This window comes from Aptenodytes patagonicus, chromosome 1, assembly GCF_965638725.1.
Source record: "Aptenodytes patagonicus chromosome 1, bAptPat1.pri.cur, whole genome shotgun sequence".
Taxonomy (NCBI): Eukaryota; Metazoa; Chordata; class Aves; order Sphenisciformes; family Spheniscidae; genus Aptenodytes; species Aptenodytes patagonicus.
This window is the reverse complement of record NC_134949.1, coordinates 122,661,869-122,679,477: the sequence shown is the minus strand read 5'-3', so window position 1 is coordinate 122,679,477 and position 17,609 is coordinate 122,661,869. Positions and strand designations below refer to the sequence as shown.

Genomic DNA, 17,609 nt, shown 5'->3' with positions numbered 1-17,609 from the left:
CTCGTTAGGTCATGCAGAGAGGAAATTAGAAAGGCAAAAGCCCAGTTAGAACGCAATCTGGCCGTTGTCGTTAGAGACAACAAAAAATATTTTTACATATATATTAATGACAAGAAGAGAGCCAAGGAGAATCTCCATCCTTTATTGGATGCGGGGGGGGAACATTGTCACCGAGGATGAGGAAAAGGCTGAGGTACTTAATGCCTTCTTCGCCTCAGTCTTTAACAGGCAGACCAGTTATCCTCAGGGTACTCGGCTCCCCGAGCTGGAAGACAGGGACGGCAAGCAGGATAAACCCCCCATAATCCGAGAGGAACGACCTGCCATGCCACCTGGACGCTCACAAGTCTATGGGGCCGGATGGGATCCACCCGAGAGCGCTGAGGGAGCTGGCGGAGGTGCTCGCCAAGCCACTCTCCATCATTTATCAGCAGTCCTGGTTGACGGGGGAGGTCCCGGACGACTGGAGGCTTGCCAATGTGACGCCCATCTACAAGAAGGGCCGGAAGGAGGATCCGGGGAACTACAGGCCTGTCAGCCTGACCTCGGTGCCGGGGAAGATTATGGAGCGGTTCATCTTGAGGGCGCTCACAAGGCATGAGCGGGACAACCAGGGGATCAGGCCCAGCCAGCACGGGTTCATGAAAGGCAGGTCCTGCTTGACCAACCTGATCTCCTTCTATGACCAGGTGACCTGCCCAGTGTATGAGGGAAAGGCTGTGGATGTGGTCTACCTGGACTTCAGTAAGACCTTTGACACCGTCTCCCACAGCATTCTCCTAGAGAAGCTGGCGGCTCACGGCTTAGACAGGTGTACTCTGCGCTGGGTAAAAAACTGGCTAGACGGCCGGGCCCAGAGAGTTGTGGTGAATGGAGTTACATCCAGTTGGCAGCCGGTCACGAGCGGTGTTCCCCAGGGCTCAGTATTGGGGCCAGTCTTGTTCAATATCTTTATCAATGATCTGGATGAGGGGATTGAGTGCTCCCTCAGTAAGTTTGCAGACGACACCAAGTTGGGCGGGAGTGTTGATCCGCTCGAGGGTAGGAAGGCTCTGCAGAGGGACCTGGACAGGCTGGATCGATGGGCTGAGGCCAACTCTATGAGATTCAACAAGGCCAAGTGCCGGGTCCTGCACTTCGGCCACAACAACCCCATGCAGCGCTACAGGCTTGGGGAAGAGTGGCTGGAAAGCTGCCTGTCGGAAAAGGACCTGGGGGTGTTGGTCGACAGCCGGCTGAACATGAGCGGGCAGTGTGCCCAGGCGGCCAAGAAGGCCAATGGCATCCTGGCCTGTATCAGAAATAGTGTGGCCAGCAGGACTAGGGAAATGATTGTGCCCTGGTACTCGGCACTGGTGAGGCTGCACCTCAAATACTGTGTTCAGTTTTGGGCCCCTCACTACAAGAAGGATGCTGAGGTGTTGGAGCGTGTCCAGAGAAGGGCAACGAGGCTGGTGAGGGGTCTGGAGAACAAGTCTTATGAGGAGCAGCTGAGGGAACTGGGACTGTTTAGCCTGGAGAAAAGGAGGCTGAGGGGAGACCTCATCGCGCTCTACAACTACCTGAAAGGAGGTTGTAGTGAGGTGGGTGTCGGTCTCTTCTCCCAAGTAACAAGCGATAGGACAAGAGGAAATAGCCTCAAGTTGTGCCAGGGGAGGTTTAGATTGGACGTGAGGAAAAATTTCTTTACTGAAAGAGTGGTGAAACATTGGAAGAGGCTGCCCAGGGGAGTGGTGGAGTCCCCATCCCTGGAAGTATTTAAAAGACGCGTAGATGAGGCGCTTAGGGACATGGTTTAGTGGGCATGGTGGTGTTGGGTTGACGGTTGGACTCGATGATCTTAGAGGTCTTTTCCAACCAACCTTAATGATTCTGTGGTTCTATACAGGTTTAACTCAATCCTTACTCATTGTCTCTGGCAATGGCCAGATGAGCAACCTGTGTGCACGTGCCTCCAAACCAGTCACAGCATTTACTGTGTCTTGCTGAAGCAGCAGGGATGGGTGAGAAGGATGCAAGTATGAAGACTGGATCCATCAGAGGCCACAGAGAATGAAGGAAGAAATAGGGTACTTGCACGGCGTGGAGTTTCATGGTAGAGAGTTGGGGTTGCAGTACTTGGAGACTTTGGAAGGAATGGTGCAGGGTACACTGGACATAAACCCATAGGAAACCAGGCTTTGTTGGTGCCGCTTCTCACAAAACAGCTCATTCAGGTGCTATAAGCCTACAATAACTAAAGGAATGCATCAGCTAACTAAGAATATGGAAGGCAGAGGTTGTTGTGCTTTGTTTTGCATTCAGGGATAATAGGACTGGAACTGGGTATGGGCTGTGACAGAGGAAGCAAAAGTCTACAACAGGACTGTGGGTAGCCTTGGCAGGCACTACTCTTCAGGAGAGGCTGATCTCGCCTTCTGGAGCACATGTACACCAAGAGCAAAGTAAGTGCAAATACTTACTCAGCAAAGAACTGCTGGATTTTTCTCAACAACAACAACAAGTCATTGCAAACATTGTTAATATTTTGCTTTTTCCAACAAGGAACAACACATGGCCCTTTTGGTTACAACTTGCATAAGCGGCAAATATTTTCATGCAGCTAAAAGGAGAAGCAGGGGCAGAGGGCCATGATTTTGTTATTGCTAAGTATGGGGGAAAAAAAAAAAACTTACTTCAGTAGTTTTATATTGCACATAATCAGCTCCTTCCAATTAACAAAAATCATAGCAACTTCTTTTTCTGTTAGCAGCTCAGATTCCATTAGTGGTTTCTGGAAGATCTAAAGATTCAGAAAATTAAGCCATTTAGAAAGTATATGGTAAGTATAATTTAAGTGACTAAGACTGATGATGCTCATTTCCTTAGTCCGGAGGAGAAAACTTCACATCACAGTAGCACTTGACACTCAGTGGAACAGACTTCAAACATGCGCTGTGCCCTGGAGATCCATAGTGTTGCTTGATAATATGTTTGTGAGCGGCGTATGGCTTTAAAAGAGAATACTCTAAATTTGTGTTGGTGGTGTTAATTATGACCTGGATAACCTGTTTGAAACTTGGGAATTTTAGTCAGAGGTCTCCTGCAAAATATCCCAGGATTACTTTGATAATACAATTTAAAATTTATTTTACTTTGGCCTCTTTTATGGAAGTTCTGATTTATCTCATAGTGTCTCAGGTTTGCATATCTTGACCTCTTTTTCAGAAAAGGGCTTTCCCTCTCTGTCAAAAGAATTGTCTAAGTCAGTTGCCTGTACTAATTCCCTTTTTTCCCACATAAGAGATGCACCTTGTAACATTTAAAGAAAATTACAGTAAGTGATAACTGAGTGCCACTGTGAATGTGGAAACTGGCACATAAAGCGCTTCAAGCTTTAAGAACTTATACATGAGAAACAAACATTCAAAATCAGGAGCAAAAAGGGTTTACTAGAATGATACTTTAAACATCAGTGTTTTGGTGACGGTAACACAAGGGCTTAACATTAGTTGCACCCACACCCATACAGGCATGCATATATCTATAGATATAGATATGGATAGACAGACAGACGGACGGATGAAAATTTAATACAGATCATCCCTAGGAAGTCAAGCACAGCAGTGATATAAAATGAGTTTGCACAGTGAAATTATTGATTTACTTTAAAAAGATGAGTGATTAAAATTTGCTCCCAAGGCTGCTGTGCCGTCTTACCTCTGTGACCAACTGCAGATCATTTACATAGTTCTCTTCCGTGACAATGAGCTCGTGGATGTATCCCTGCCTTTTTCTTTCAGTGGGTGTTAACATATCCAGAAGATGCAAGTCTGCACACCCTGGAAAACACAAAAGGATCCTAGATTTTACTTAACAGTCGTTTGCAAATTGATTCAGATCTGTAGCAGTTCAAGTAAGGCTTAATGAACAGTAACTACTGCCTGTTCAGTTCACTTCATCATTATTCACATGCAATGGCACAACCCTAACAATGCTTCATCGCTTTGTGACTCAAAACACTGTATTTAACACCTTTTTTTTTTTTCTTTTTTTAAATCAAGGCCATTTCTAAGTGATAATCTTTCTGTGGTGGCAAAGCTTAAAAGTCCTCCTCACCGCTACCTGCCCATTTCCAACCTCACTCCGAAGTTCACTGTCCCCTTTAGTGGTGTCATTCAACTGGAGCCACACTGTAAAACAAATCCCCAAATGGATCGCTGTTAATAAAAAAGGCTTCCTCTGGTATTACTGCCAAAGAAAATACAGAGATACCCCAAAAGGGAACAGAATTAGGAAAGAGCGCTACAGTGACTGTAACGCTCTGATGGACACTTTGGAATTTCAGCTTGCTTATACTCTAAATTCAAGGTTAGCCTTTATCCTTCCAGTCAAAGCAGACATCCTAATCAAGAAGGTCCTGCAGAGCTTATTTACTTCTCCACACTTCGATTAAAAATTGCTTCTAAATTTTTGAAGGACTTGAGCCAGAACACATGAAGGTCAGTGGAGATCGCTCCACAGAATTCACTAATTTATAGGCCAAGCCAAAGGGGGTTATTATTGTTCTCCTTTATCTTTAAAAGAATGTGAAAAGTTTGTAACTAAGAACTCATCTTACATCAGTTTTGTCCTTTCATTTTTGCAAACCACCTCCTTTGTGTTTATCCTGTGTAGATGGCTAGAATTTTTGTATAAATTCTAGAATCTCAAATTTTGTTTTCTGTTCAGAATTAGAACAGAATGTTTCATTACAATTTTTTCTATAAGCCAGTATTTTTCAGCTGAGCTTAATTAAATTCTTCTGAGACTGTCAAGCAGAATGTTTTCTTCCAGTTTCACTTTTAACACTACTTTTATTACTTTTCTGCATAAAATAAAATGCATTTCAAAAAGCAAAGGTGTTTTCAAACAGGTTGAAAACATTTTGCTTTAAAAATGCACTATTTACAACTATTTCTACACAATCAAAATCCTTCAGTTTAATTCTTTCCCAGAATACTCGGCGAACTATGGGCAAATTCAGTATATTTCCCATAGAAACATACGTTCCTTATAGAAGATGTTCTGACTGAAAAAATATTCAGAGAGACCTTCACTTCGTGGGGTTTTAAAATGGTCAAGGCTTTTTGTTTTTACATTGTTCACAAGCACCAACAATGACACCAACCTACTGAGATCTGACAGGGGTTTTTAGATCAGTCGTTCTCAAATGCTCCTAATCACATCACACCCCATACAACTCCTTCAGTTCTTTGCATATACAGTTAATATACTTAGTAAATACTTAGATAGTATTTACTGCTTTTTTAGCTTCCTGAATGTAATTCAGGAGCTGATTCTGCACTATGCCACTAGCAAGGTCCACATGTATCACCATTAAGCTTTTCATGGACTATCTTCAACTACTGCTTCAACTAATCTGTGCTCCTGAAAAGGTAATGATAGATTTGACTTTAAAATAAAATAAAATGAAAAAAAAAAGAAAAGTAGATACAGACAGTCAAGGTAGTTTCCTCTGTGATTAAGGAGCTGAGAACAGATCAGATTGGAAGCATAAGCATATTGATAACGCTCCTTTGAGATACAGTATGTTGCGGTCCTTCAGAAGATGCAATTGAAACTTTGCTTGAAATAAAAAGTAGGTTTTGAGAATTATCAATTTTATGCCAAAATAATCAAAGCACTAGGCACATTTCAAAAGCCAAAAGTTTCATTTCTTTTTAATAAATGGCCACTTTCAGAGCATTTTCTTAGATATCATGTAAATCAGAGGTCTAATAAACTGAACTACTTCTCCCCATGCACTGTCAGCTTCATTAGAAGTGAACAAAGTGTTTAATTATTCTTCTCTAGAGACTGGGGAAGTTTACTGTTCAAAGATGCTGATGACCTTGGTCTGAAGTGTGGTTTCCAACCACCAACCTTTTAGAGGAAGCATTTAACATTTTCAATCATAATATATTTTAGCGGCTAGCTTGGCAGCCAGACAACTGGGATGTAAATGGGCTACTCTGAACTTCAACAAATTGTCTACTTTTGAACACTAAATATTTGGGAAAATAGCCTGCTTCAATCTGAGCAGAACATGCAGGAGACGCTTTTCTGATACGGGATTTTCTTCATGAGGTGCACAAGTACTGAAGATTTTTCTTGTCTTTGTATTAAAAACAGCAAAGAATTGGGTTCCTTTCCAAGGGGAAATGTCAGGCCATAGGGCTCTAGCTAGTTTTTCACAGATGCCAAAGTACTGTGCAAAGTACTTTTATGAACATCCAAATTCCACTTGCAGCTGTAATAATATCATTCATGAATTCAATTCACTAAGAGACTCCTGCTAGGGGCTAGAAAGCACCCTTGATATCAGACATTTCCACCGACAGATGGGAAGGCTCTGCCGTGGGTAAAGTACGGGACCTTACCTCTGTGTAGAATTGGTTAATGTTTCTAACTTTAAGCACACAGATAGTCCCTCATGCATACAGCCATTCAGGTATTTAAAATCAGGCACTAGCATTTGCCTTTTCAGTCACTGAGTGACCCATTCTTTCATATTTTCTCTCCTGCTCTGAGAACGTAGAGTGTTGGATCCCATCTGGAAGGTGCCAAATTTGAATCCTGAGCTACAAACAATCTAGTAAACTCAAAAGAATGGGGAAATTACAATAGCTAACTCTGTATGTTCACACCATGGTGAATACGTGAATTTCTGCCCTTTTTAATTGAATAACCAGTACATCCCCAAGCAGAGGCATTCGCACACACTCACAAGACTGGTTACTCTGTCTGGACTTACAGAACCAACATACAAACGCTGTAACTAGAAATCCGTGCTTTGACCTCCTATCACCATAGGACCTGTAGGACTAAGGGATTCTAGAAACATAAAAGGTAATTTCAAATATCATTCTAAGAAGTAAACTTGTTGTTCCTTTTCCTTACAAAGTCAGCCCTGAAAATAAATGGTCTCACAAGCCAACCACTAAGCTTGAAAGCAATGCGCAAGAGATGCTTCTTTTTCAGACAGAAGGTTCTGCCATGGAACTCGCTGATCTACATACATGGGCACAACTTCTGATTTCTTCTAATTCGGGGAGATTTTCTAAACAACATAACTGCCAGGTTTCACTGTAAACCTCATGCTGGCCCATTCCGTAATGACAAGATCACAGGAGACAGGGATTTGTTCTATTATAGGGAACCAGAAGCAGTCAAAAAACACGTCACAGTTTTCCTCCAAAACCTTAAGTGGGGAGAAATAGCACTCCTGGCACCACGATAACATTCCTTCACTCAAATTACAGCATTTCACCACTCAGTCTTCTTATCAACCAGCTTCAGATGCAACCACCAATTTCCCATAAATACCTTGTGGGATGGACCCTCCACTGAGAGACTATCTCAAGGTTTTGCTGAGGACAGCAGAGAGTCTGGTGATCAAACAGATCTCTCCATCTCAAGCTTCTGTGATGCAAAATCCCATTTCACAGCTCTTTTCAATGATTTCAGCACGTTTAGAATTTCTCAACTGGACTACTATGTCCATTTATTGTTAAAGCAGAGTGTTTCCCTCCAAGACGGATGGAAGTAGGATCTAGAAACAAATCTCCAAAGTCCCGCTTGCAAAATATTAAGCATTACTTTGTTTTTGCCAAGACCAGTCACCACCAACACGCGTGCCTCCTCCTCCTCCTGCTCACACCAGTCAGCTATTACCAGGTGGAAGAACTGCCGCTGCCAATCCACACAGGCCAAGCAACAGACTCAAAGATCTTTCATAACAATTTTGATTTTCCTTTTTTTTTTCCTTAAATTCTAGAACATGCCCGAGTGTTAAAGGCAAGGTTTGTAGTCCTCAACAATGTACATTTGTGATACACTACCATCATCTTTATTTTGCAACAGCAAAATGTTTCTGCAGCATTTTAGGTTAATACCTTAGTTTCTATGAAAAATAATGTTTTAGTATTCAATCAAGGGAAGGAGGTAAAGAAGAAAGGTGAGACATTTGGGAAGGAACCCTACTAAATCCTTTCAGAAAAAAACAGAACATGTCTACCAGTCCCTTTCCAGAATCTGCTTGGGGAGAATAAAATCCTACGTGCGAGGACATGGATGCATCTAAAAATATAAATTGGCTGAGTTAACTGATTCTTGGACTTGTTTATATCACATCAGGTAACTTTAAATCTCACCTCTGAATTATGACCCAGGACCTATCTTGAGCCCCTGACCACTTACTGTACAGTAACAGCAAATCAGTCAAGAGATCATCAGCCACAGATCCAAGCTGAAGGAACCGCACAGTCCAATTTTATATTGTCTTCCGCAAAAATAAAGATGCTGTATAGGTATTTCACTTGGAGTCAGAAATGTGGTAACTAAATGTAATATTCTAAAATACTTTAAAAAAAAAAATGTATTATTTGTTTCACTTTCTCGGGCAGACCTCCAGCCATCATCTTTCCTGGCTTCAGGTCTTCCCCCCAAAAAAAGAATGAAAGTGAAGGAATCAAACTAGACTTATTTTAACACTCATTTGGATCCAGAATTACTCCAACACATGAAACAATTCTGCAGAGAAAACTGCACTGGACAGTGTGAGTGTGATGGAGAAAACATGAATCCGGTTTCGGCCATCTAGGCCAGGGCACAGAAAACCTCTGTCTGTGACGCTGGTTTGAGCCCGGTTCAGACCAGCACTCTGCTAGCGCTGGCACCAGTTCACAGCCGCACGCTGGTGGGTAGCAGCTGAGCCGGCAGCATCAGGTCAGTACTCTGTGGGTACAAACTGGTACCTGGACAGACCAAACGCTGAAGCCGGGAACTGAACGGCAGATAGGCACAGAGCTTCCTTCTCGCTGCTAGGGCCAGCTGCAGCCGAGGGTCAGGCTCAGAAAGGTAGGTAGGGCACGAAGAAACAAATGAGAAACTTGTGCTAGAAAACGGAGCCAAAGCCTGCGATCAAGGAGCACCACAAGGCCACAGGGAATCCGACACCTCCTAAAAGCTCTATGCCCACTTGCTGTAGGACAGCTACCTCGAGTATAAACATCCTTCTGCCTACAGATGCTAACAGCTACCTTTTCATAAAATGCGTAAATAAAATTATTCCACAAGATTGAACTTGTTCTAAAATCTGACTTCTTATTCTGTGTTGCTCCACAGGATTAATAAAAGTGACAGAAGAAGAGTTACAGGTTTTATTCAAATTAGTTTCCGGCTCTACGCAGACATTGCAATCTGAATTTTTGTGCTGAGGAGGAGCACTACAGGGCTACAGGGGTACTTCTTAGTTTGTTTTGTTGGGTTTTTTTTTTAAAGAAGTTTTCAAATTAAGATGTATGGAAAGGGGAGGGGAACGAAACAGCTATGAAACTTGCTGTAACAAGCTATGGAAATCTGTTGCGTGTATCAGAATTATGTTTACACATACTATTAACGTTACTAGGTTACGCCACATAGTTAAGGTAACTCTCACGATTCCTCCTCACATGGGCAATAACTCAAAATGAATCCTTATTCATGGTAAAGTACTCCTTTGCAAGCTACCAAACAACAAGTACAAAAGCCCATAAAGTCTACATGCGGGAAATGAAGTCTTTGTGAAAATCATTTATGTTTTTAACTGCATCCAGGACAACCCTCTGAAAACATTCTTTCAGGGTCTGAAATCAAAAGGTCACCTTAGCACTCTCTATTTAGCTGAGTAGCAGCTTGCTATCCAGTTGTCTGTGTGCATGCACTTAGCTTGCAATTCAACTCATTAAATAATATTTGAGCTATACTGTCCCTGGACTTACTGAAATTGTCTAAAAAAAGTTAAAAATAAGCCATTTGTTGTAATTAGAAGGGGACCAAATATAAGGAGCTATTTAACAAGAAGTTCAATAGCTGGAGTCAATAATCACGAAGAACTAAAAAGAACTGCTTTAAAACCAGAGAACAAAACCAGAACCTGCAGTTATTTTGCTGCCTTGCGGGAATAGGCCATTTTAAAATGTGTTCAGTGAGCTCGCAGGGATTGAAAGAGACGCCACTGAAGCTCCAAAAGAATTGAGATTTGAATAAAAGTGATTCTGGACATAAAGCAAAGCACTCTTGATAACCTGCATCTTAGACTCTGAATTGTCTTGGACAGATTTAAAGCATTGGAATCGATATTAACAAATCCCCTGACAAAACATTCACGGAAATTCTTCCTCAGCAGCTGAATACAGAGGAAACTCTTCTCGAGGTAAACAGAAAAACTGTGAACAAAGAAACCCACCACCCACTTGGAGTGGTCTCTAAATCCCGTCTCCTCTACATCCTTCAAGTGACAGCTCCTTTTCCTGAGCTCCTCTGCAAAGGGAAAAGGTACTTTGCAAATGAAAATTAATATAAAGAATGCATTCAATTGACTAGGCAGCAGCGAGACTGCTCTTTTTCTTAATGTTGACTTAAAATACAAATAAAATCGAAAATCACCTGAATGGTTTCTTAGTTTTGTCTATGAAAATCTTGTTTCAGCCTTGACTAGGACTAGTCCTTGTTGGCTTTGCAGCCACAAATTCAAGGACCGAAGAAACAAGAGCATGGGCACCTTTCTATCACAGGAGGCAAGTGCTTTTTGGAAATAGGTTTGCTTGCTGCAGTCCAGATGTGCGGCTTTGGGAGAGGACCGTGTGCCTTAGGAGGTTAAAGATCTTTTCAGATGAACCAGGACAGAGGAGAGAGGGTCAAAACTGGATTGAGACACAACCCTGAAAAACTATTTTTTTGATGGAAATAATCCATTTTATTTATTAAAGAATTGCTTTCGTACTCCCTTTCTCATATATATATATATATAAAGAGACCACAAAAATCCAGACAGGTTAGAAAGAATAAGTGCAATATCTTGTTCCCTGCTATTCAAGGGAAATAACTCATTATGAGGAAGATTAAACACTATCATGCCACGCTATAGTAGTACACTTAAGAACTTTAATAATTGAGTAAATCAACATTATAGGTATTTCAACAATGTATGTCGATATAAGCCACAATGGTTTGAATATCTTTGTCTAGGACATTTTAAATGTGTTTTGAGGTTTTTGCCAGTTAACTATTCTCAGCAACAGACTGATTGATAAAGCTGCTGCTCTGTTGAGCAATACACAGTACTCTTCTGCCTGAGGAGTCCTGGCACAACGTGGGGGGTGGGGGTGGGGGTTTGGGGGGGTGGGTGTGGGGGTGGGGGTGTGTACACACACACAGAGGGACAACTTCAGGCTGTTCTTTTCACTTCAGCGCAAAACTGACCCCAAGAACTTTTAGAGCACTGTGATTTTGAAAATCTTTTATGAGCCATCACTCTCAGCATATTTAAGCAGCATGTTAGGAAACATGTAGCCTGCAGATTATTATAATAGCTTTATTTTTCTTCTCACTTGAATTAATGAAAAAAAAGCAGCACCTGAATCCCCTATATCCAAAGTATTGCCAATATTTCAATATGTAGAGCAAGTATGTTTCTGGCCCGAAGTCATAAAAAACAAAATGTCCCTTAGGACAAACGCTTTCAGCCAAGTTATAAATCTTTCAACACAACAGCTCATTATGGGAAAATAGAGATACCCTTTCATTAAAATAACATTTTAATGGACGAAATATTGAAATAATGGAGTAAAATCTGGCTACATCATTCTCAGTAAGCAAAACAATGGGCACTGAACATTACAAGTATTACGTTCTGTTCAATTTCTGTCATACCAGGCAGCATATTTTTCAGCAAGTGGCTATGGTGGAAAAGAAAACTTTTTTCTTTTTATGGCACAGAGGTAAATGAAAAATTTGTGCATGTTAAATACTATCCTAAAATGAAAGAAAATCTGTGCAATTGTGCATGTTTTAAGACTAGCGCTTCTGGCATAAAACACAGAGCCTAAGTCAACGTAAACCCATAGTAAAACAACAAGGCATTCTTAATTCATCTACCAGTATAGCGCCAAAAAATATCAACTGATTTGTAACACATAGAAAGCACTGAATAAAGAAAGGTGCAAAAGGCTGCAGATAGTCACGATCAATCTGAGTAATTATATTGAAATAATATTAAAAGAAACAAGACAAGTGTCATTCTGAAATTAAACAGGTGGGCTTCAGGCTATTCTGGTGGCAAATTCATTACATGCACTAATGCCACTTGGTGAATTCTGTGTGTACACAGCAACAAGACAACAAACACATTTTAGTCTATCTTTTATATGAAGAATTTAATTATCTATACATGTAACTAATTTTAAAGGCTGTATTACAGTTGTTAAAGCTGCAGGTTTTTATATATTTATATAATTTACATTCATACTGATGAAATACTGAAGTGCAATTGAATAAGGAGCTTCACTTGTTCTTTGCACCGCATGACGGGTCAGAAGGAGGGAGATGGGGTAGGATTAGAAACGCTACAACACTGCCATCATGAAATTTAGAAATAAATGAAATACATAAACCAGAACATAACTAAATGGTAAAGTAATTAGTAGAACGGCTATATTGTGCTTGAGGCGTTGGGAAGAGAGGGTTTCTGCACTGACAGCACCAGGCATTTCATCAAGAGCTTGTAACTAATGCTGGAAAGACAAACATGGCTTAGCTACAGCACATCTACTACATAAACTTGACTGTAAGCTCCATTTAATATTAATTTGTATAAATTCCACAGTCTAGTTTAAAAAAATGTAAACATTGGAAATTAATTGCAGGGAGATATTTCTATACATTCTTTCTTGTCAGGAAAATTACTTGTTCAAAATGTGTTGTTCCATAGTCATAAGAAAGTAAAAACGAGAAATCAAACTTCATGTAATCAAGATGAAAATAAAGAAGTTAATTCTCAAATCCCACATGAACGTAGCATTCTGTTGACTTCTGAGACGAAAATGCAAAAAACCAAAACATGTGGAGACAAACACAAACCAGGGTGTTTTCTAACTGTATGCAGCTACAAGTAATGTGCAAAATAAAATTAACATCACTGGGATAACAACATTATGCAATGTTAATATCTCTTGCATTGGAAGGAAGTTAATTTCTTCTCTCCACAATGTATTACACACTCAACAAGGAACACCTGATACATACAGTACAATAACTACAACAAAATACCTTATCTGTAATTGGGCACATTTAAAGTTCCTTAAACTGATTTAACTCCTTCTGTTCTTTTGTAATGAAAAACAAAGAAAAGAAAAAAAAAAAAGACGACATATTGACAACACTGGACATGTGAACATTAAAAAAGAAAGATACATAAAGTCTCAAATTTATGGACATTTGGAACAATTTTAATAGCACATGCAGCATTCCTTGATAGTGGGTCTTTTTGCACAAACAAATTGCAATGAAGAAATTTAATTTATACTTTTCCTTTAAAAGGCTAAAATATATATTTAAAAATAATTTTAAAACTACTGAAAGCACCTGTGCAAAGGTGGAAAAATTAGTTTGGTAACTATGAAAGCCACAAAAGGACCCACTATCCTCTGATTTTTTTGTGTTTTTTTGTTTCATTTTAATTTTGCGTCTATATCTGTAGGTAATTAACTCAAACATTGCGATTACATGCAACTAATGTAAAATGAGGTAAACTGCTCTGCAGTGTGTTCTTCTACTCAGAAGGCAGTAGATGATCATGCTGGAAGCCACATGATCAAGGCTGCATCTCCCATCATCCCTCTGGGCAGTGATATGGGATAGTGGGTCTCTTTGAGGACTTTCAAGCCTGAGTGGGGGATGGACAACATATGATTCCTAGAAAAAGGAGGAAAACAACACATAAGCAAAACAAAACAATGAGCAAATTCAAGCTAGGAAAATGAGTCAGGCATGTAAACAGCATGGTGCAAAAATGATAAAGGGTAACATGCTACAAAGGGGATGGGAACTAAAAAGAAAACAAACATAAAATAAGGTTTGCATTACAGAAGGTCTTCAAAGAGACTTTGACAAGTGCAGCAGTGGTGAAGCTTTGAGTTCTGCAAACCACAGCAGAATCACAGCAATGCTGCATGTTTCATCTTAAAGTACTACACAAATAATCACAGCACGGCAGCAGAGAGGGTCACTTACATTGCTGGCTTGGGTCCATGTCTGTTGTCAGCTTCACATAGTTGGATGGAAAGAGACCCACTTGTCCATTCACCTCCCCTTTCCACCAGTCTGGGTCTTCCTTGTTAAGGACGTTTATAATCTGGCCTTTATTGAACGCTAGCTCATCGTCATTCTGTGCAGTGTAGTCATACATGCCAATTACTTGGCACACTGTAAGATAAAGGAAGAGGTCTATCGCACCGGTAACGTTTCAGCAAAACATAAGCTATGCATAAGCCAACTACGAACACTACAGGTGTCACAGTACAGTTCCAAGACACTACGCTGATCTGAACTGGTCCTGCCCCTCTCTCCTGTGCCCCTGTACAGGTACTTAGCTGAGCCCTCAACAAATTGGCTTGAGATGATTTAAAAAAATGAAGATTCTCCTAGCAGCACTGCTCTCTCAGTCAGCTTACCGAGGGGTCAGGATCACACTAGGGAGGGCAGAGCACAGCTGTGCAAACTGAGAACAATGTAACCTGCCTGGAACTGTACCCCAGATTTTTTTGTTTGGAAGTGCTCAAACAGTAGGAGAAGATTGGAAAAATTTACAATTTTAGCAAAACGTCAAACACTTCAAGGATGTTAGCTTTCTATTGACACTTCTCTTTCACTTTATATATATGTATTTTGTGCCCACAAAAGCATCAAATTTCTTGTACGTTCATAAAAATAGCATTTTGCATCCTCACCAACCTGTTCTGAAAAGTATCCTTTCCAACAGAACTGGTCAATGGACAGAAAAGTCTGCGAAACTTTAAGTTCCACTACCCAAAGCCTGAAAAAGGCACTCTCTTCTAATTAGCACCAGACAGGCTCAACACAGCTCTATAATTCAAGAGAAAGCCAATGGTGATATCCTTGTACTACCACTGAGGCATCAGGAACACAAAGATCTTGGAAAGGATGAGAAAAATAAAAAGCATCCTAGGTCATTTAGGCTGCCCTTCTGGCACCACAGGACTGCTTCCAGCAGCCTATTTTCTATTTCCTTACTGTGAAACTCATCAAATCTGACTGGTTCTCAGGATACAGCAGTTTCTGATCAATTATAATAGAGCAGTTTTCTTAATTCTCTAAAGCAGCAGGACTGTTTATTTGGATATATAATTTCCTCTATTTCCCTGATGTTTTCTATATGCTAAGTCACAGGGCTTCTGATATTTTGCCTTAAGACACAAGACTTCTGTCTAATTAGCCTTGCTGTCAGGTTCTCTATTATATTCAGCCTAAAATTTTCTTGTGTTTTCATTCTTGTACTCAGCCAGCAATGTATTTAAATTTGTCAAGTAACTCCTCTCTTTGGAATTTATATTTCGGAAATTATTCAATGCCTTTTAGTTAATACTTTGTGCCTGTTCACAAACATCATATTCAAATAAACTCCACATTTAACAAGACCTCTGCATGTACCTCAATATTTAGCTTTGTTACTTACAAAAGGGCAAAAAAGAGGAAAATATGATAAATAAACAGAAATTAAAATAAATGGGCACTCACTGTCATTTGTCATACCTAACACATCAACTAACCAAAGCGTACATTTTCCTGGCATACTGGAGATAAACCAGCATTTCTAAAGAAATGTATATTATGGTGGACTCCTGTTTTAGGTAGTTTTGTGCTAACACAAGTTCAAATGTGTGAACACCACTGACGTTCACATTTCACTTTAAAAGACCTGTGAATCTGTTTTACAGCATTCTTGTTACAGGTTTACAGGTGATTACTAACATTAAGAACGATAAAAAGTTTAAGCTAGACCATACCTGAATACAATACGTACATTAACAGATTTGTAACCCGTTCTAGAGTTAATTTCTTTCAAGAATTTTTCATTCAGATCATTCTCTTCTGCTTCAAAGAATTTTATGAAATTTGGTGCTGTCCAGTAGTATCATCAGAATATCTAAATAGTCCAATGGGATCCCAAGCATCACCTTAAACTTGGGGAGGTAATTTAAGAGAATTCTTGAAGAGATATGACTCCCCAGCTGAACCTGAAACAGTGACCTCATCTTGATCTTATTTACACTCAGTCACAAAGCTTAGAATATACCTTAGTCCTACGTAGGAAGCTCTTATAGTAGTTCCAGCAAGAAAGTTCTTCACTTATTTTAAACTCCAAAAGCCACTGCTAACTACAGAAGCAAGCTATAGCCTACCTTCTCTGAGCTCCAGTGCTTTTCAGTCATTTGTTTCCTCTTTAGAAAGTTTGTCTATTGATTAATACTAGCCCTACTGCAACAGCAGAGGGAATCCAGGTTCTTACGCAACACTCATGATCAGTACAGTCTATAACGTTGTCTTTCTTTAAACAAGCAGAATGGTTGAAACACGTTTCCCACTATTCCTATATGGTGAACTTCCTTATGCCTGACTAGCTCCAAGTAGCAGTAACAGTTCTTTTCATTTCTCAATACCAGGAAGGACATGTTCATGACACAAGTTTAGAAGGGAACACATGCAAAGCAGTCAGAAATTAAGAAAACCTCCAAGTATAAAGCAAAAGTGCCCATGCAACAGAATTAAAAAAAGTTTTTGAAGTCATGCAGTTTGCATTACAGTGTGGCAGACAGAGAGCATATACATCAAAAAGACAAAAGAAACAGAGGCTTTGATGATGATAGTTTCTGATGGATTCCCTACCTTCAAAACCCAGACAGTAATGGCATGCTCTCATACCCTTCATAATGCACCACCTTGGGCATTATTCAACCCTTGTAGATGGTTTTCTTCAGGCTTTCCATGTCTTTTGCTATAGTAAGCCTCCCCACTGACATACTTCCGCTATGAAGATGCTTCTTCAAGCATTAACCTCTTAACCTCTTACATTAACCACACAGTTAGTGAGGCCACCTATCATAATGGAAAGACAAGATTCTTCTTCTCACCCTCCAAAACGAAAGGTCTATAACAAAGTTGAATTTGATAAAAATGAATGCCATTAAGATTTTCATGTTCTGTAGGCAATGAAAAAAGTGCTAAAAAGTTTATTCTGTAAAAGTTTTATTAGCATGTGTGAGAAGTCCCAGGCTGTCAAACCTGAAATAATTAAAAAATAAAAAATCCCATCATACTGCCTTGTAAAAGTATGTATCTCAGCGCTCAGTTACCATTTTAACTGCAGGACCCAAAATCATGAGTCTTTATAGAAGTCTGATTTTCCGCATCTTTATGACTACCATCAAAGGAGCCAATCAGCACCATTTATAACATTTGCCTTCTCTGATGTGGTACTTTTATTTACACCAGTGACACATGAAACTAATACGTCAGTATTTTCTTCTACTTCCATAAACTGCACGATAATCCTTCATACATATTTGAAGGAGAAAATTATGCTCGCTACCATTTTTCATTTAGAAACATCTATTTAATTTTAAGGATAGACAGTCAGAAAACGGCCTGGGGAAGCAGCAAGCTTTTGCGCCCTACCACCCCCAACTAAATCCAAACAGATGACAGACAACCACGTCAAGTCTTTTGGGTGGCTTATGGAAGAAAACACA

General features: G+C 40.1%; 1 protein-coding gene across 4 annotated transcripts in view; it reads right to left on the bottom strand.

The window, feature by feature from the left end:
• The window catches only part of ITSN1 (intersectin 1), a 149,387-nt gene that overhangs the window by 17,174 nt on the left and 114,604 nt on the right, over positions 1-17,609 (bottom strand). For 3 of the 4 annotated variants that reach the window (XM_076353482.1, XM_076353473.1, XM_076353492.1), the window contains 3 exons: positions 14,074-14,265; positions 3,700-3,821; positions 2,676-2,782 (listed from right to left, as the gene is read on the bottom strand). In XM_076353482.1, the coding sequence (XP_076209597.1) occupies positions 2,676-2,782; positions 3,700-3,821; positions 14,074-14,265 (421 nt within the window). Of the gene's footprint in view, positions 1-2,675; positions 2,783-3,699; positions 3,822-11,186; positions 13,756-14,073; positions 14,266-17,609 lie in introns of those variants that run through there. The other variant, XM_076353501.1, reaches the window with a different exon arrangement.